Consider the following 18,385-nt stretch of genomic DNA (forward strand, 5'->3'; position numbering starts at 1 on the left):
ATCCTCGGGGGGGCGGGGGGGGGGGGGATCCTGCCCCGGGGGGGGGGCCCCACAGTGGCTGTCCCCCCACGGTGGCCTGGCCCGCGATCAGGGCCCACCGACCTGCGGGCCAGTGCCGAGGGGGCACACTTTCCCTCCGCGCCGGCCTCTGTAAGGCTCCACCATGGCCGATGTGGAGAAGAAACCCCCTGCACATGCGCAGGAAACACACCGGCGGTTCTACGCATGTACAAGAACACGCTGGCAGTCCTGCGCATGTGCCAACTCGCGCGGCCAGCGGCAGCCCTTCGGTGCCGGTTGGCGCGGCGCCAACCCCTCCAGCGCAGAGGATTCCGTAACTTCCGGGCAGCCCAACGCCGGAGTGGTTCGCGCTGCTCTTGGTGCCGGTACGGGCCGCCCCGCCAATTGCGGGAGAATCCCGCCCCTCGATCCCCTTAAGAATGTGATCCGTCTAATTGATTAGCAGAGAAATTATAGCCTTCGGAGAATAAACATTACTTTTAAAGGCCTTTGTTGAAATGACTTTTAATTTTGTAAATCTGAAGTCACTTTTATCTTGAAGATTTTGTTTCTACTTGTTCGTGCCTCAAGGACATTTCGAGAGACACAGGAAAAAGCATTTTCAATTAAGTTTGTGTGAATGTACCAAAATGTGTTCTTTAGAAATAAACTTTGCTTTACATTCATTCAACCGGGCTGACTTATCTATGAGAGAGAGAAATAAGACAAACCTTACAGTGGCAAATGGAATTCAATCTGGATAAGTGTGAGGAAGTGCACTTGAGCAGAACAAACAAAGCGAGGGAATACATGATAAACTGCAGGATCTTGGGAAGCACTGAGGATCAGAGGGACCTTGGTGTGCATGTACACTAGTACCTTAAGTGGATGCAGTGGTTAAGAAGGCATATGGTGTACTTGCCTTTATTAGCAGAGGCATAGAGTTTAAGAGCCAGGTGGCTAGGCTGGAATTGTATAAAGCGTTGGTTAGGCCCCAGCTGGAGTATTGTGTGCAGTTCTGGGATCAAAATTACAGGAGGAATGTGATAGCACTGGAAAGGATGCAGAGGAGATTTACAAAGATGTTGCCTGAGCTGGAAAATTTTAGCTATGAAGAGAGATTGGATAGACTGGACTTGTTTTCCTTATCTGAGGGGGGACGTGATTAAGATGTATAAAATTATGAGGGGCATAGATAGAATAGACAGGAAAAAACTTTTCCCCTTGATGGAGAGTTCAATGACCAGGGGGCATAGATTTAAGGTAAGTGGCAGGAGGTTTAGAGGTGATGTGAGGAAAATCTTTTTTACCCAGAGGGTGGTGGGAGTGTGTAAATCACAGCCTCAAAGTGTGGTGGCGGCAGAGACCCTCATAACATGTAAGTATTTGGATGTGTACTTGCGATGCCAAGACATACAAGGTTATAGGCCAAGTGCTGGAAAATGGGATGAGAATAGTTAGGTGGTTGTTTTTGACTGGCGTAGAAGCATTGGGCCTTGGGGCCTTTTCTGTGCTGTAGACCTCTATGACTCTATAACATCTTTAAGTTCATCCCCATAAACATCAATGTGTGCCGTTAAATAATTTAGTTTGTGCTGAATACTATGTGCATTTAAGTAAAGAACCATTTATTTTATCTTTTTACCTTTTATTCCCTCTTTGACCCTAATTGTTGCTGTTTTTTTTTGTTTGTACACTCTGTCCCTTCCTGTCACACTCTGGGTATAATTAATGCTGCAATATCCTTTTGCCTTGTAAGCCCCCCACTCCCAGAACAATTCGAGTGAGTCACATGTTTTGGGAAGGTCTACTTGTATTTGAGAACGAGGGAGGGATGAGGTGGTGTCTCTTTTGGCCTCATCATCTCTTCTTGCTCACTTTATCTGGCGAGAAAGCTGCATTGCCATTGGACTTTGCTCTGTTTAAAGAAGCATTCTGCTGACCTGAGGCCTGCTCAGAAATGCAAGTTGAAATTGAAAACTTTGAGAATGGGCCAAAGTCAAATAATAATGTGAAACAGCCAAAGAGGTGCCCTGTTTTCCAGCTAGTGTTACAGTGGAGCTGAGAATGCGATCAAACAGCTGCAAGAGGTTAGTTCAGATGATGGTTTGGTGAGGCATTGGTGCTTTTTAGTCCCTGGTTGATTATAACTACCTGCTTGCTTGGACTTCATTGAGTGAGTTGAGTTAAAATCAGGTCCTATGGTAGGAGTCAGCAGAAGGCCATCGGCGGAATACAGACCTGCTGAATATATGGGGCAGCACGGTAGCATTGTGGATAGCACAATTGCTTCACAGCTCCAGGGTCCCAGGTTCGATTCCCGCTTGGGTCACTGTCTGTGCGGAGTCTGCACATCCTCCCCGTGTGTGCGTGGGTTTCCTCCGCGTGCTCCAGTTTCTTCCCACAGTCCAAAGATGTGCAGGTTAGGTGGATTGGCCATGATAAATTGCCCTTAGTGTCCAAAATTGCCCTTAGTGTTGGGTGGGGTTACTGGGTTATGGGGATAGGGTGGAGGGGTTGACCTTGGGTAGGGTGCTCTTTCCAAGAGCCGGTGCAGACTCGATGGGCCGAATGGCCTCCTTCTGCACTGTAAATTCTATGATAATCTATGATTCTATGATAACATGCATGAGGTTAGAAATAGCAGCTTTCCCCAAAATACCAACATACTTCAAGTCATAGCGTAGCTGACAAATGATTTAATTGATGAGTAAATTAACACGAGCAACACTTGCTTATCTGACAGTGCCTTAAATGTTGAGACTTTAAGAATTATCTCTGTACCTTCAGAGGTAAATCCAGGGTCTTTTGGAAATCTAATATGGAGCGCTTTTATTTTACAGAACTTCCAAATATGTGTTATTTAGTGACAGTAATTCTGTATTTCATTTGGTAATCATAACAGAAATGGACAAGAGAGATATCGTGTTTCTTGTTGATGGATCACATAATGTTGGAAGAAGAAATTTAGCTGCTATCCGTGACTTTATTACAAGAATAGTTACTGCGTTTGACATTGGAAGCGATGGGGTGCGAATAGGCCTGGTACAGTACAGTGATGTTGCAGAAGCCGAATTCTTTCTAAACACCTACTCATCAAAAAATGAAGTTCTCTCTCATGTAAGAAGACTCACGCAAAGAGGTGGCGCAGTTCTCAAGACTGGAAAAGCACTGAACTATGTACTTAAATACCTTTTTACCAAATATTCAGGAAGCAGACAAGAGGAAGGTGTTCCCCAGTTTCTGGTACTTATTGCTGGTGGAAAATCGAGAGATGATGTGAAACTGCCATCTGACGCCCTGTCACAAGCTGGTGTTACAACGTTAGTCATTGGAGTGGAGAATGTGATCAAACAGCTACAGGAGGTTAGTTCAGACCCCAATTTAGCTTTTGGAGTGAAAGAGTTCTCTTATCTCCCAGATATCCAGCAGGAAATACTTTTACCTTTGTCAACACTAACTGGTGTGAGGAAAGCTTCTGAACGGCAGACAGACCCAACAACCGAAGGTAACTGCATTTTGAATGACAATGTTTTGGCTAATTTGTCTTATACTGCGATACATTTATCAGAAAAACTTGGCTTTGAACAATCTTCTCTCCTCTCTGAATATGCGAACATCATTTATATTTATTTTCACCCCAGCATTATAGAAAAGCAATGTTCTTTTTTCTGGACAGTAAGAAGTCTTACAACACCAGGGTAAAGTCCAACAGGCTTGTTTCAAATCACTTGCTTACGGAGCACTGCTCCTTCTTCAGGTGAATGAAAAGGTAGGTTCCAGAAATATATATATAGACAAAGTCAAAGATGCAAGACAATGCTTTGAATGCGAGCATTTACAGCTAATTAAGTCTTTACAGATCCAGAGAAAGGGGTAACCCCGGGTTAAAGAGATCTCTTTTTCTGGAGAGATTGTTACATGAGTTTATCAGAAGATTATAGTATCACAGCATGATGCACTCTGAAATGCACACAGAAGCAAATTACAAAATGCCTTTATGCTGGTTTCCTTGTACAATAGCAGGCACGCAACAGTTTTTTTTCACCTTTTTCAATTTTTATTGCTCTCCTGCAGACGAAGGAGGCAATTTTGGCTTTGTGTGGTTGTATAAAATGGGTGATGGTGACTCATTCACTATCACCCATTTCACACAAAGTCAAAATTACTCCTGCAGAGTCCTGCAGAGATTCTGTTCGCCCTTCGATACATTTTCATGGGTTTTCATGTAGCCATGAATCATGTGCGAATCTGGATAGTCCATGCCAGTCAGCTACCGAACTGGTGAACACATCAAAGCACAGCCCCTACCTGCCCTCACCTGATCCTCACATATATGTACATTCCATTATGAGTCACTACATCAGGAGCAGGAATTTTGCCTGCTTTTTCTCAGCTCTAACCTAGCATTGCTGAGGCCAATTGTAGTCAGCTATTAATGTAACTAATCAAGATCAATGAACACAACACAGAGCAGATTCAGAATCCTGAACCTTCCTGAACCCTGGGTTTCATATGGTGCATTTTCCTCCTTGAACAATTCAAATGGATAACATGTTCGTTTGCCAGTGATTAACTGGAGGACAGTTTCTGTAACACAACAATCAATCAGATTAATGGTTACTTCTGGAGTAGTGGAGAGTGTCCTAAGATTCCTCAGCTGGTTCATTGAATGCCTCTCCTTTATAAATCTGGTCTGGTATTGAGTATGTATTATTTGGCAAACATCTACCAATATCCAACAACCGAAGAAGTGAAGCCCTCACAATTATTAAAAAACACTAACTCACTCTATTTTTCATCTGAAATATTTCATCCACAAGTCCACAAAAATGGTTGGAGTACACGTGTTGCAGGAATGAGCACTGAGATCGAGATCACATGCTCAAAGAGTGTGTCTGTTACTCGGTTTTTACTTACAGATCAGAAATGCAATTAGCCACATATCAATTCCCAATTAACCCGACATAACTAGTGATGAATATATTGGAGAAGACTGGTTTAGTGTCTACTTGGGCAATTACTCTTGTTCCTTGTAACATAATCTGTACGATAACATCATATTTGCTGTATTGGAGTTTTCCCACAGCAAGAACAGTAGAATCTTGGGAAAGAATTGCATTCCTGAAATATGAATGGCTCATTTTTCATAGATCGAAGCAAGGTTGTGTCGTCCAGGAGGGAGAACATCAGTCTGCACCTTTTGACTCATGATTATCACAGCAAAAGTAAAACAATTATCCTTTTCCACCTGTCAGCCCCAACCTCCTGCTGCATCCGTTACAGTTTGTTTCCTTTCTGCACAGATTGTGGTCTGAACCCATTTATGCTGTTTGCATCAAAGGGGTTTCACCGCAATTTATTCTATCCTAGAATCATTGGCAGAATGAGCGGAGCATGGTCATAGCTTATGCAGCAGTAAATCTACACTCTCAAAATGCAGACCTCAGAATACAAAGTGGGACGGCACGGTGGCACAATGGTTAGCACTGCTGCCTCACAGCACCCGAGACCCGGGTTCAATTCTGGCATTGGGTCACTGTCTGTTGGAGTTGCACTTTCACCCGTGACTGCGTGGGTTTCCTCCAGGTGCTTTGGTTTCTTCCCACAGTCCAAAGATGTGCAGGTTAGGTGGATTGGCCATGTTAAATTGTCCTTTAATGTTTAGGGATGTATAGGTTAGGTGAGTTATATATAGTGTTAGGACAGGGAAGTCAGCCCAGGTAGGGTGCTCTTTCAGAGGGTCAGTGCAGACTTGATGGGCCGAATAGCTTCCTTCTGCACTATAGAGATTCTTTGATAATTAAGGCTGGAACAGATTGGATAGGATTGGGTGTGGGAAGTAAAGTTCGCCGATCGACTCATCTCAAATTTTACCGAAACTGACACACAATTTCACTGGCAATAGCAATTTGGAACAATGCAAAGATGCAGCCTATGATTCAGTGAGGTACATAAATGTATATCAACTTGAAAACTCAATAGAGCATTACTCCTGAAGTCTCTTTATAATCTGTAAAAATCCTGCATTTCATTTATAGAAATTATAAATACTTGTTTGTATTTCTTGTGTTTATTTGTAACAGAAACTGAGAAGAAAGATATTGTGTTCTTAATTGATGGATCATTTCATACTGGAGACACAAATTTACCAGCTATTCGTGACTTTGTCACAAAAATAATTGAGACCCTTGATATTGGAAGTGATCGAGTGCGAGTCGGTCTGGTACAGTATAGCGATATTGCAGAACCTGAGTTCTATCTAAACACCTACTCATCAAAGGATGACCTTATCTCTGAAGTAAACAGACTCCGACTGAGAGGCGGTACTGTGCTCAACACTGGAGCAGCACTGAATTATGTCCATAAATATATTTTTACAAAATATTCAGGAAGCAGGAAAGAGGAAGGTGTGCCACAGTTTCTGATATTACTTACTGGTGGAAGATCAAGAGATGATATCAAAAAGCCATCAGATACTCTGCTACGATCTGGTGTGATGACTTTAGTCATCGGAGCTGAGAATGCCATAAATCAACAACTACAACAGATTGCTTTGTGGCCCAGTTTGGTTTACACTTTGGATGAATTTACTTCTCTTCCAGAGATACAACAGGATGTGCTGTTACCACTGTCAACTCTAACTGGTGTAAAGAAAATCGTGTCTGAAATGCCGACAGTGAAGAATACCAAAGGTATGACTTGGTAGTTTGATGAAAATGCTTTACGATGTTATAAATGAATAGGAATCCTTAGGTTGCCAACAAGTTCGACTCACTGAACACCGCTTTGTTATTCAGTTGCAAACAACAAATTATATTGCCCATCCACCCACTAAGTGTGTATCATTTTGGAGAGATTGTAAGAGGGTTTTGTCAACTGATCATGGTGTCACACCATGGTCCTTGCAAAAATGAATGAAAAAGGCAAGTTACAAGTGTCAATAGATGAGGGATTTTATATAATACATGTGTGTAAATCTGCTCTTCAGTCCTGTAGATTGTGGGGCAGATTCAGTGCTATCCATGCACTGAGGTGAGATTCTGCAACTATTGATTGAAATTGATCAGTTAGTGAATATAATGTGAAGATGCTTTGCCAGTTTTTCTTTTGCAAAGGGGCTGCTGTAATTATCAGGTCCATCTGAGAGCAGCTGTTCTTAAAGGGACTGCTTCACTTCAAGGCAGCTATGTTCTGGCTCCAGGAAATTACTAAATTAGCAATGGAAAAGAGATGTGGGAAAATGGCCAGGACTATCCACTTTATTGAAAAAAGAGGTATTGCAGGGGAAAGTAGCCACTCTGCGACCTGGAAGCAAGGTGGCTGAAGGTAACTCAACCAGCCAGTGCCTCCACAGACCTGTGCCATGGGGTAAATGAAGATCATTTTCTTCAGGCTGAGGAAAGGGTAAGTCTGACCACAATCTGTCTATTTAAATTAAGTCTTTGTGCTTAACATGTAGGTCACAAAACTGCATTTTAAACATGGTAGAGCATCAACAAATAAACATGAGAAGCATTGAGACAACCTTTCAGACTCTTTACATTTAGAATCATAGAAGCACACAGCACAGAAGGAATTTAGTTGTGCCTGTATCAGATCTTTCAAAAAACTATCTAATTCCTGTATCCCTCTCCTCTACTCCTCGTCCATAGCCATAAAATAATATTGAAAAGTTACGGCACAGAAAGAGACCATTCAGCCCATCAAGTTTGCACCAGCTGAAGAAACTAGCCGCCCATTCTAATCCCACTTTCCAGCACCTTGCGGCTTACAGCACTTCAGGTGCAGATCCAAGTAACTTTTAAATGATTTGAGGGTTTCTGCCTCAAGCACCAATCAGGGTAGTGAATTCTAGGTATCTCCCACTCTCTGGGTGAAAAGGTTTGCCCTAATATCCCTTTAATTCTTGTACCAATCACTTTAAATCTGTGCCCCCCCCCCCCCTCCAGCCCCCAGTAATTGGCCTCTCTGCTAGGGGAAACATATCTTTCCAGTCTACGTTATCTAGTCGGTGATTGGGGAGGTGGTGGAGTAGTAATAATCTTTATTGTCACAAGTAGGCTTACATTAACACTGCAATGAAGTTACTGTGAAAAGCCCCTAGTCGCCACATCCCTACACCTGTTCGGGTACACATAGGGAGAATTCAGAATGTCCAAATTACCTAACAGCACTGTTTCGGGACTTGCGGGAGGAAACCGGGGCACTCGGAGGAAACCCACACAGACACGAGGAGAACATGCAGACTCCGCAAAGGCATGGACCCAAGCCGGGAATCAAACCTGGGACCCTGGTGCTGTGAAGCAACAGTGCTAACCACTGTGCTACCATGCCACCCATAATGGTATTGTCACTTTTAGAAGCTGATGAGCAGAGGCAGGCTAACAATAAAATACAGCAATGCAGCATGGGCCCCTGGCCAATGGGTGGAGGCAGGCATACTGAGAGGTGGCTGTGGTGTGGGAGCACCAATCAGAGCGTGGTAGCGGTCTCCCGGCTTTCACCGGCCACGCTGCGCCACGGCGAGCTGCTTTTCTGGCGCAATGTGGTTGGAGGATCGCGCCCTGTATGTTTTCAAAAAGCAGTTAGATATAGCACTTGGGACAAAGGGGATCAAAAGATATGGGGGGAAAGCATAATTAGGCTATTAGTGGACGATCATCCATGATCATATTGAATGGCGAGTAGGTTCGAAGGGCAGAATGGCCTCATCCTGCTCCTATTTGCTATGTTTCTACGTTTTGGAAATTTCATGATCAGCAATATGTTTTCCAACATTTCTCCAGTTCGAGTACCCATCAACAAATTATTGTTACTCTTTACAAGGGAATCATAGACTGCCTTAGAGACTTCTGAAAAAAATCTACCAATTTCTAATTTCTGTCAAGCCATTTCTCATGAAGACTTTTAAACTGCTTTCAGCCTCGAACTTCAAACCCTTTTCCCAAATTTTCCATATTACCTGGTCAATTTATTATGAAATATTCAATCATAGCTAGTGGGACAGGTTTTGGCCATAAGGCAATGTCTTCAGGATAGGTTTCTTCCCTCACTTCAGCAGCAGAACAATGAGCATGAGCAATATCTTGTCATTCCATTCCTATTTCAGAGTCCATTTTGTGGTCAAGCTTTTCAGGAGATGTGTTGTCTCCGGAAATTGACAGGTCCGTAGTCATCGGACCAGTGCCCAAAACCTTTTGTGGATGTTGTTGTTGAGGATGAATGTTCAGCTTGGGCACTGCGCAATAATTCAAACCTTTTCAAGTAAAATGTCATGTTGTCTTTTTTCCCTGCTTCGTCCTCTTGCCTTCAATTGCCTGCATTTTTGACTGGCAGATTTATAGTTCTCTTCATCGTGACTGATCTGTCTTCATTTCGACAAATATGAATTTTCAGAAAGAGCCAGCTTCTTTGCCCTCCTCAGTCCTGGCCTGGGGGTCAGGTTGCCCCTGCAGCTACTCCCTTCGACGACCCAAGCTCACAAGTGTGCTGATGATAGCTGCTTGTCTGCCGCTGCTGGTTATCTGACCTGGCCTCTGCTCTCGCACTCGTGGTCCAGTTGCCTCCCAGCCCTTTAACTCTTCGCCTTGCCTCTGGCCAAGTTGCCCTGCTGGTCCCCGAAAACCATGATGCCGGTGCCTGCCTTGCCATTGCACCTCCCAACTCTCCCTCAGGTGGCTGGACCTCGAGCCTCGATGGCCACGTGCGGTCCTGGCTGGCTGCCTGGCTGCTGCAGCAGGATATTTGGTCTGGCCTCTGCTCTCACCCTCACCGGGCCGGTTGCCACCCAGCTCTCTCACTCTCAGCCCTGGCCTCTGGTCGCGTTGCCCCGCTGGCCACTGCTCCCCAAGCCTCGACGTGGACCAGACTGGTACAAATGACTTAGGTAGGAAGGGAGATGGGGTGCTGCAAACAGAATTTAGGGAGTTGGCAGAAAATTAGCATTGAAAACCTCAAATATAGTCATCGGATTACTTCCAGTTCCACGTGAAGATGAGTACAGAAATAGGAGGATAAGGCAGACGAATGCATGGCAGGGAAAATGGTGCAGGAGGGAGCTGCACCATTTCTGGGATTTCTGGGACTGGCTCTGGGGGAAATGTCACCTGTGCAAACAGGACATGTTGCACCTGAACAAAGCTGGGACTGAGTTCCTTGTGTTTTACTGGTGCTGGTGGGACGGCTTAAAACTAACTCGGCAGGGGTGTAGGAATCAAGAGGAAATATTAGAGAGGAATCCCAGGATGCACAAAATATTGGGAGGGAAGAAAACACTAGTATAGAGAATAGTAAGTTAAAAAGTGAAGTCGGAATAAGGGAACAAGAAACAACGTCTAAATCAGGGTTATGTCACGTACATGAATGCATGGAGGAGAGAAACAAAGGTTGTTGAGTTACAGGCTCAGATTACATTGTGGAAATACAGGGCACAATTTTGCCAAAAACTTTCAAAGTGTCGTCTCCAGCGGGAAACAAAGTGAGGTTCCCATTGGGTAGTTCAGTGCTATCCAGATCGCAATCCAATCACACTGAGAAATTTTATTTTGAGGTTGAGGTGAATTGCGCCCCGAATGAGGTGTATGGGACCTGAAGACGCCAGCAGGTCCAGCTCCTCAGCGATCAGGGCACATTTTTAAAGGATGAACCAATCTCAGATGAACACTCCATGTCCTCTACCCCTCCCCCCCTTGCCGTCAACCCCCCCTCCCCCTTCACGTCAGCTATGACCATCCCCCAATTGCCGGTATCAGCGCTCCCCTCCCCCCCAGATGAGCGAAACCCTGCTATGTGGTCATAAAATGCCTCCCTTTGAGGCTCTTCCTCCCGCTCAGGCCCTGTCTCTTGGCAGTGCCAACCAGGAACCTTGGCAGTGCCAAACTGGAACTTTGACAGTGCCGAACTGGCTCTGTCAAGTTATCACTGCCAGACTGCCGGATTTATCCTAGGATTCTCTGGGAAGCTAGGGTGGAGATTGCTGAGCCTTTGGCCTTGATCTTTAAGTCATCTTTGTCTACAGGAATCGTGCCAGAAGACAGGAGGATAGCAAATGTTGTCCCCTTGTTCAAGAAGGGGAGTAGAGATAACCCCGGTTACTATAGACCAGTGAGCCTTACTTCTGTTGTGGGAAAAATCTTGGAAAGGTTTATAAGAGATAGGATGTATAATCATCTGGAAAGGAATAATTTGATTAGAGATAGTCAACACGGTTTTGTGAAGGGTAGGTTGTGCCTCACAAACCTTATAGAGTTCTTTGAGAAGGTGACCAAACAGGTGGACGAGGGTAAAGCAGTTGATGTGGTGTATCTGAATTTCAGTAAAGCGTTTGATAAGGTTCCCCATGATAGGCTACTGCAGAAAATACGGAGGCATGGGATTCAGGGTGATTTAGCAGTTTGGATCAGAAATTGGCTAGCTGGAAGAAGACAAAGGATGGTGGTTGATGGGAAATGTTCAGACTGGAGTCCAGTTACTAGTGGTGTACCACAGGATCTGTTTTGGGGCCACTGCTGTTTGTCATTTTTATGAATGACCTGGAGGAGGGCGTAGAAGGATGGGTGAGTAAATTTGCAGATGACACTAAAGTCAGTGGAGGTGACATAACCCTGATTTAGACAGTGCGGAAGGATGTTACAAGTTACAGAGGGACATAGATAAGCTGCAGTGCTGGGCTGAGAGGTGGCAAATGGAGTTTAATGCAGAAAAGTGTGAGGTGATTCATTTTGGAAGGAATAACAGGAAGACTGAGTACTGGGCTAATGGTAAGATTCTTGGCAGTGTGGATGAGCAGAGAGATCTCGGTGTCCATGTACATAGATCCCTGAAAGTTGCCACCCAGGTTGAGAGGGTTGTTAAGAAGGCGTACGGTGTGTTAGCTTTTATTGGTAGAGGGATTGAGTTTAGGAGCCATGAAGTCATGTTGCAGCTATACAACACTCTGGTGCGGCCGCATTTGGAGTATTGCGTGCAATTCTGGTCGCCGCATTATAGGAAGCATGTGGAAGTATTGGAAAGGGTGCAGAGGAGATTTACCAGAATGTTGCCTGGTATGGAGGGAAGATCTTATGAGGAAAGGCTGAGGGACTTGAGGCTGTTTTCGTTAGAGAGAAGAAGGTTAAGAGGTGACTTAATTGAGGCATACAAGATGATCAGAGGATTGGATAGGGTGGACAGTGAGAGCCTTTTTCCTCAGATGGTGATGTCTAGCACGAGGGGACATACCTTTATATTGAGGGGAGATAGATATAAGACAGATGTCAGAGGTAGGTTCTTTACTCAGAGAGTAGTAAGGGCGTGGAATGCCCTGCCTGCAACAGTAGTGGACTCACCATCACTAAGGACATTCAAATGGTCATTGGATAGACATATGGACAATAAGGGAATAGTGTAGATGGGCTTTAGAGTGGTTTCACAGGTCGGCGCAACATCGAGGGCCGAAGGGCCTGTACTGCGCTGTAATGTTCTATGTCCCCAACCACCCACGAGCTACATCGAGACGATGCCCTTACTGAGCAGGTACTGATGCAGCTCATCGCTCATAAACGATGTGCCCCGGTCACTGTGGATGTACGCAGGGAAACCGAACAGGGTGAAGATGCTGTGCAGTGCCTTTATAACAGTGGCCGAGGTCATGTCGGGTCAAGGGACAGCGAAGGGGAAGCGGGAGTACTCGTTAATGATGGTCAGGAAGTATATATTCTGGTTGGTGGACGGGAGGGGCCCTTTGAAGTCAATACTGAGGCGCTCAAAGGGCCGGGAGGCCTTTACCAGATGAGCCTTGTCTGGCCGATAGAAGTGCGGTTTGCACTCTGCGCAGACGTGGCAGCCCCTCGTATGGCCCTGACCTCCTCGATGGAGTAGGGCAGGTTGCGGGCCTTAATAAAGTGGGTAAGCCGGGTGACCCACGGGTGACAGAGGTCATCGTGGATAGCCCGAAGTCAGTCATCCTGCGCGCTGGCGCATGTGCCGCGGGACAGGGCATCTGAGGGCTCGTTGAGCTCCCCATGACGATACTTGATATCGTAATTGTAGGTACAGAGTTCGATCCTCCACCTCAAGATTTTGTCATTTTTAATTTTGCCCCGTTGTGCGTTGTCAAACATAAAGGCTACCAGCCGTTGGTCGGTGACGAGGGTGAACCTCCTACCGGCTAGTCGTGCCTCCAATGCCGCACAGCTTCCATGATGGCTTGAGCTTCCTTCTCGACAGAGGAGTGTCAGATCTCGGAGGCGTTGAAGGCTCGGGAAAAGGCTACTGGCCTGCCCGCCTGGTTGAGGGTGGTGGCCAGGGCGACGTCTGACGCATCGCTCTCTACCTGGAAGGGGACGGACTCGTCCACCGCGTGCATTGCGGCCTTAGTGATATCGGCCGAAGGCCGAGCGGGCCTCAGCCGTTAGGGGGAATATTGTGGCTTTAATAAGTGGGCGGGCTTTGTCCGCATCGTTGGGGTCCCACTGGGCATAGTAGGAGGATGCCCCAGGCATCGTTTGAGGGCCTTGAGGCTGTGGGGAAGGGGAAGTTCCGTTAGGGGGCACATGCGATCGTGGTCGGGCCCTAGGACTCCGTTTTCCACGACATAGCCGAGGATGGCTAGCCAGGTTGTGCGGAAAACGCACTTCTCCTTGTTAAATGTGAGGTTGAGGCAATGGGCAGTTAGGTGGAATCTCTGAAGGTTGGCGTTGTGGTCCTGCTAATCATGGCCGCAGATAATGATATTGTCCAAATACGGGTATGTAGCCCGCAGCCCGTACAGGTCCACCATTCGGTCCATCATTCTCTGGAAGACCGAGACCCCATTAGTGTCGCCGAAAGGGGCCCTGAGGAAGTGAAAGAGTCGGCCGGCTGCTTCAAAAGCCTTGTAGTGGAGATCTTACGGGCGGATCGGGAGCTGGTGGTAGGCTGACTTCAGATCTACCGTGGAGAAAACCTGGTATTGCACGATTTGGTTGACCATCTCCGCGATGCGGGGGAGTGGGTACACATCCAGTTGCGTGAACCGGTCTATGGTTTGACTGTAGTCCACAACCATCGGATTCTTTTCCCCGGTCCTGACGACCACCACTTGTGCTCTCCAGGGGCTGTTGCTGGCTTTGATGACCCCCTCCCTCAAGAGTCGCTGGACCTCTGTCTTGATAAAAGTCATGTCTTGTGCGCTGTACCGTCTGCTCCTGGTGACGACGGGTTTACAGTCGGGGGTGAGGTTCGCAAAGAGCGCGGGGGGGGGGCGACCTTAAGGGTCACGAGGCTACATACCATGAGGGAGGGTAAGGGTCAGCCAAAATTTAGGGTCAGACTTCGGTGACTGCTGTGGAAGTCTAGTCCACGCAGTAGGGGGGCGCAGAGGTGAGGGAGGACATACAGTTTAAATTGGGTGTACTCTGAGCCCTGTATCGCGAGGTTCGCGACACAGGTCCCCGGATCTGCACCGAAAGGGATCCGGAGGCAAGGGAGATTGTCTGGGACGCGGGGTAGATGTGGAGGGAGCAGCGCCTTGCCGGGTCGGGGTGGACTAAGCTCTCTGTACCCCCGGAGTCGAAAAGACAGGCAGGCTCGTTCCCGTTGACCCAGACGACCATCATTGAAAATTTCAGGTGCTTTGGCTGCGACTGGTTGAGGGTGACTGCGACGAGCTGCGGGCAGACTGCGTGATCGGAGGTATCGGAGTCACAAGATGGCGGCCCCCACGAGTCGCACGTGTCGAGCTGAGTTGGATATGGCGACCAAGATGGCCACCCCCATGAGTTGCACGTGTCGGGCTGCGTGAAAGATGGCGACCCCCACAAGTTACACGAGGTGGATGACGCGTCTGAAGGGGGTGTTCCCGGCCGACACGCAGCCACATTGCGGGATTTGTGGGCCTGTGAGTCCGTGGATCGGGCCTGGTATGCATTAGACTTCGGGGCTTTTGCCGCAGTCGCTGCATGTTGCGGTGCAGGCTGGGCAACGCTGCTGGGGGTGTTGTCCCTGACCACAGAAGTAGCACGGCGGACCCCCGGTCTGGACGAGCAGCCACGCGGCACAAGCCTGTGACATAGCCGGACCTGGTGAGGGCCACGTCAGTGGTGCCCACGAGGGGTTCGCTGGATCTGCGGGGAACGTGCTGAGGCTCTGGTTGGCCACCTCTAATAAGGTGGCTAGTTTTACCATGTCCTGCGGGTCCGAGGCCCCATTTTCCAGCAGTCGCTGCCTGACGTAGTTAGACCGGACCCCAGCCACGTAGGTGTCCCGGATCTGCAGTTCACATCCTGGTAGTTGCAGTTTCTGGCGAGTAGGGTCAGGTTCTCCAGGTACTCGTCCAGCGATTGGTCGTAGATCATATTACTATTTCCTGGTCATAGGTCAAAGTACTATACAGATAGGGTAGATCGTATTACCATTTCCTGGCCATAGTGAGAAGGTGCCACGCGAACACCTCGTTTACGGCCTTCACGAAACCCTCCTTCAGCGTCGCGACAGCTGCATCATACGTGTCGGCTTTCTCAATCATCACGGAGATTCGATGGCTCACCCGGGCGTGGAGGAGGCACAGCTTGAGGGCGTCGGAGGGAGGCGTTTCAGAGGAGTCGAGGTAGGCCTCGAAACAGCGGAGCCAGATGATCTCCTTAGCTTCTGCCGCTCGTGCGTCAAGGTCATGTTTATCAGGCTTTAGAGAGGGTTCCATAGTGATGTCTTCGGTTAATAAATTGTTGTACATCAGTTCACTGCAAGACGATGAGAACGAGTGAACAGAGGCTTTATTAACCGAGAACCTGCCTGCCTGTGAGTTCAGTAACAATGAGTGCCGCCCACAGGTGGCCAGGTCTGTGTACAGCCCCAGGGGGGTGGAGCCTACCGGGGCTCCTGTACAATACATGGTGGTAGATCATATTACTATTTCCTGGTCATAGGTCACAGTACTAAACAGACAGTTTATACTATGGTGAATACATTCACCACAGGTGGTAAAAGGAGTAAGGTCAATGAGGGATTTAAAAGGGAATTTCCACATTGGGGCTGAGGGCAATACTGAGGTATGAAATAAATACTCTGCATCCATCTTTGCCAAGGAGGTAGATACAACCCAGGACCCAGACAAGGAAACGCATTAGAAGGGTACAAAATGGAAAGAAAGAAAGTGTTGTGTAGATTGTATGTGCTTAAAGTTGACAGGTCACCAGGGCCGGATGAGATATATCCAAGGATATTGAAGGAAGTGAGAGTGGAAATTGAAGAGGCTCAGGCCATAATCGTCCATTTTTTTCTAGACTCCGGGGAGGTGCCAGAGGACTGGATAATTGCAAATGTTACACCCTTGTTCAAAAACGGTGCTCAGTATAGCTCCAGCAATTATGGTTCAACTTGCGTGGTGGGCAAGTTTCTAGAAAGGTAGCAGATAAAGTTCAACGCGGTGAAGTGTGAAGTGATGCAATTTGGTAGGAAGAGCATGAAGAGATAATATGAAATAAGGGGTAAAATTCCAAAAGGGGTGCAGGAGCAGAAGGGCCTGGGTGTATATTTACACCCCCTTCAGCTGAGACTTCACCTTCCCGAGAGTCAAAGAAATTCAAGTAAGTCTCCCTCCGCCAAGCCGTGTCTCAGGATGGAGAAGCAAACCTCCACCCCAACAGAACCCGCCTCTGGGCAATCAGAAAGGCAAAGGCTAACATCTGCCCTCGCACCCGTCTGCCGCCTGAGCCGGTCCGATCCCCAAAAAGGCTTCTGGGGGCCATCGTTCCACGTTCACGAGCACTACCCCCAAGATGGCCCTGAAAAACCTCCCTCCAAGAAACCCCTCACATTCCATGTAACTATCATAACCGGGGGTCTCTCACCCCCACTCCCCTCCGATCCACTATCCTCATAACTCCAGGCCCCGTCCACTGGGCTTGGCCCGCCCCGTCCCATTGTTACCATCGAGCGGCTCCCCCTCCCCCAGAATCCTCCCATCCACCTCCTTTCAAGAACACCTCACCCAGTATCGGTCCCCTCCCCCAACTTTTCACACCTCCTAGGCCCATCGAAACCTGTTGTACCAGGCTCTGAAGGCCGCAGGCCCTCTCTCTACCACACTCCCATTCACTGGCCAGCTTGAGCTAGCCAGTGTGGAGGCTCCTGCCCAGGCCTCACTCTCCTCCAATCCCTTCTCCCAGCCTGGTCCCAGGAAAACAAAGAAACCCCTTTCAACACACAACTGCAATGTAAACACACAAACCCCAAAGAACCATCATTGCAAAAGAAAATCCTAACTTTTACCTTGTCCAAATAGGCAACTTCAACTCATTTAGCACATATAACATGTCGTGATAAAGAGCTACACACATTCCTCCACTCCCTCTACCCTCAGCCTAAGACAAATTCTCAGTCCCATTTCTCACTTTGCCCCAGTCCTTCTGCCTTCACAAACGCCTCCGCTGCTTCCATCATCTCGAAATAAAAGTCTTTGGAGTTGTAGGGTACCCTCAACTTAGCTGGGTACACTATGCTGAACCGAACACTGCTGTTATACAATGCCAAAGGCCGCCCGCCTCCTCACCAACTCCGCGGTAAAGTCCTGGTATATATGTATACCAGCTCCAGCCCAGTGCACTTCACGCTTCTGCTTTGCCCAACACAGGGCGTTCTCCTTCACGCGGTACCTACGGAAACAAATAATCACTGCTCTTGGCGGCTCATTCACCTTTGGTTTAGGCCTCCACGCCCTATGAGCCCAATCCAGTTTGTGCTGAGAGGGGTCTTCCCCCTCCCCCAACAGCTCCGCTAACATCTTGGCAAAATACTCCGTCAGCCTCGTGTCCTCCAGCCCTTCGGGCAGGCCCACGATCCTCAGATTTTGCCGCCTAGATCTGTTTTCCAGGTCCGCCGCTTTGGCTCGCAGACCCTTGTTGGCCTCCACCACCCTCTGCAGCTACTCACCCATCAAGGTGAGTCGATCATTGTGTTGTGACAAGGCCTCTTCCACTTCCTTCAGTTTCTCACCCTGCTCCCGTACCTCGGCCGATGTCCTCGATATCGCCTCCTTCACTGGGGCAATCGCCTCCTCCACCAGCACCTTCAATGCTGCCATCATCTTCTTCCTCATCACCTCCATGTGCTTTTCAAACTGTTTTTCAAGTTCCACAACCATCACCTCGGTCATCTTTTCTGCCGTGAACAGTGCGGCCCCACCCAGCGACCCATCCTCCACCATCCTTTCAGTTGCTGAGCCGACCCTACCACTCGGCGGCGAACCTTCACTCGCCCCCTTCTTTAAGGCAGCTATCCTTTGGGGTTTGGACATCCTCCTTCCTTATGTCTTTCTGCACTTATTTAACCAAAAATTGCCCCTGGGACCGGGCATTAAATTTAAATAAATCAAGCCTCGAGGAGGAGCCATCCAACGTGTGACCTCCTCCTACATGCTGCCACC

The 18,385-nt window shown here is 47.8% G+C and overlaps 1 protein-coding gene across 3 annotated transcripts in view; it reads left to right on the forward strand.

Moving 5' to 3' along the window:
* LOC140393896 (collagen alpha-3(VI) chain-like) overlaps positions 1 to 18,385 on the forward strand; it is a 132,613-nt gene that overhangs the window by 99,541 nt on the left and 14,687 nt on the right. For 2 of the 3 annotated variants that reach the window (XM_072480498.1, XM_072480515.1), the window contains 2 exons: positions 2,906 to 3,508; positions 6,087 to 6,695. In XM_072480498.1, coding sequence (XP_072336599.1) covers positions 2,906 to 3,508; positions 6,087 to 6,695 — 1,212 coding nt within the window. The remainder of the gene's footprint in view (positions 1 to 2,905; positions 3,509 to 6,086; positions 6,696 to 18,385) is intronic. The other variant, XM_072480506.1, reaches the window with a different exon arrangement.

This window comes from Scyliorhinus torazame, chromosome 2 (assembly GCF_047496885.1).
Source record: "Scyliorhinus torazame isolate Kashiwa2021f chromosome 2, sScyTor2.1, whole genome shotgun sequence".
NCBI lineage: Eukaryota > Metazoa > Chordata > Chondrichthyes > Carcharhiniformes > Scyliorhinidae > Scyliorhinus > Scyliorhinus torazame.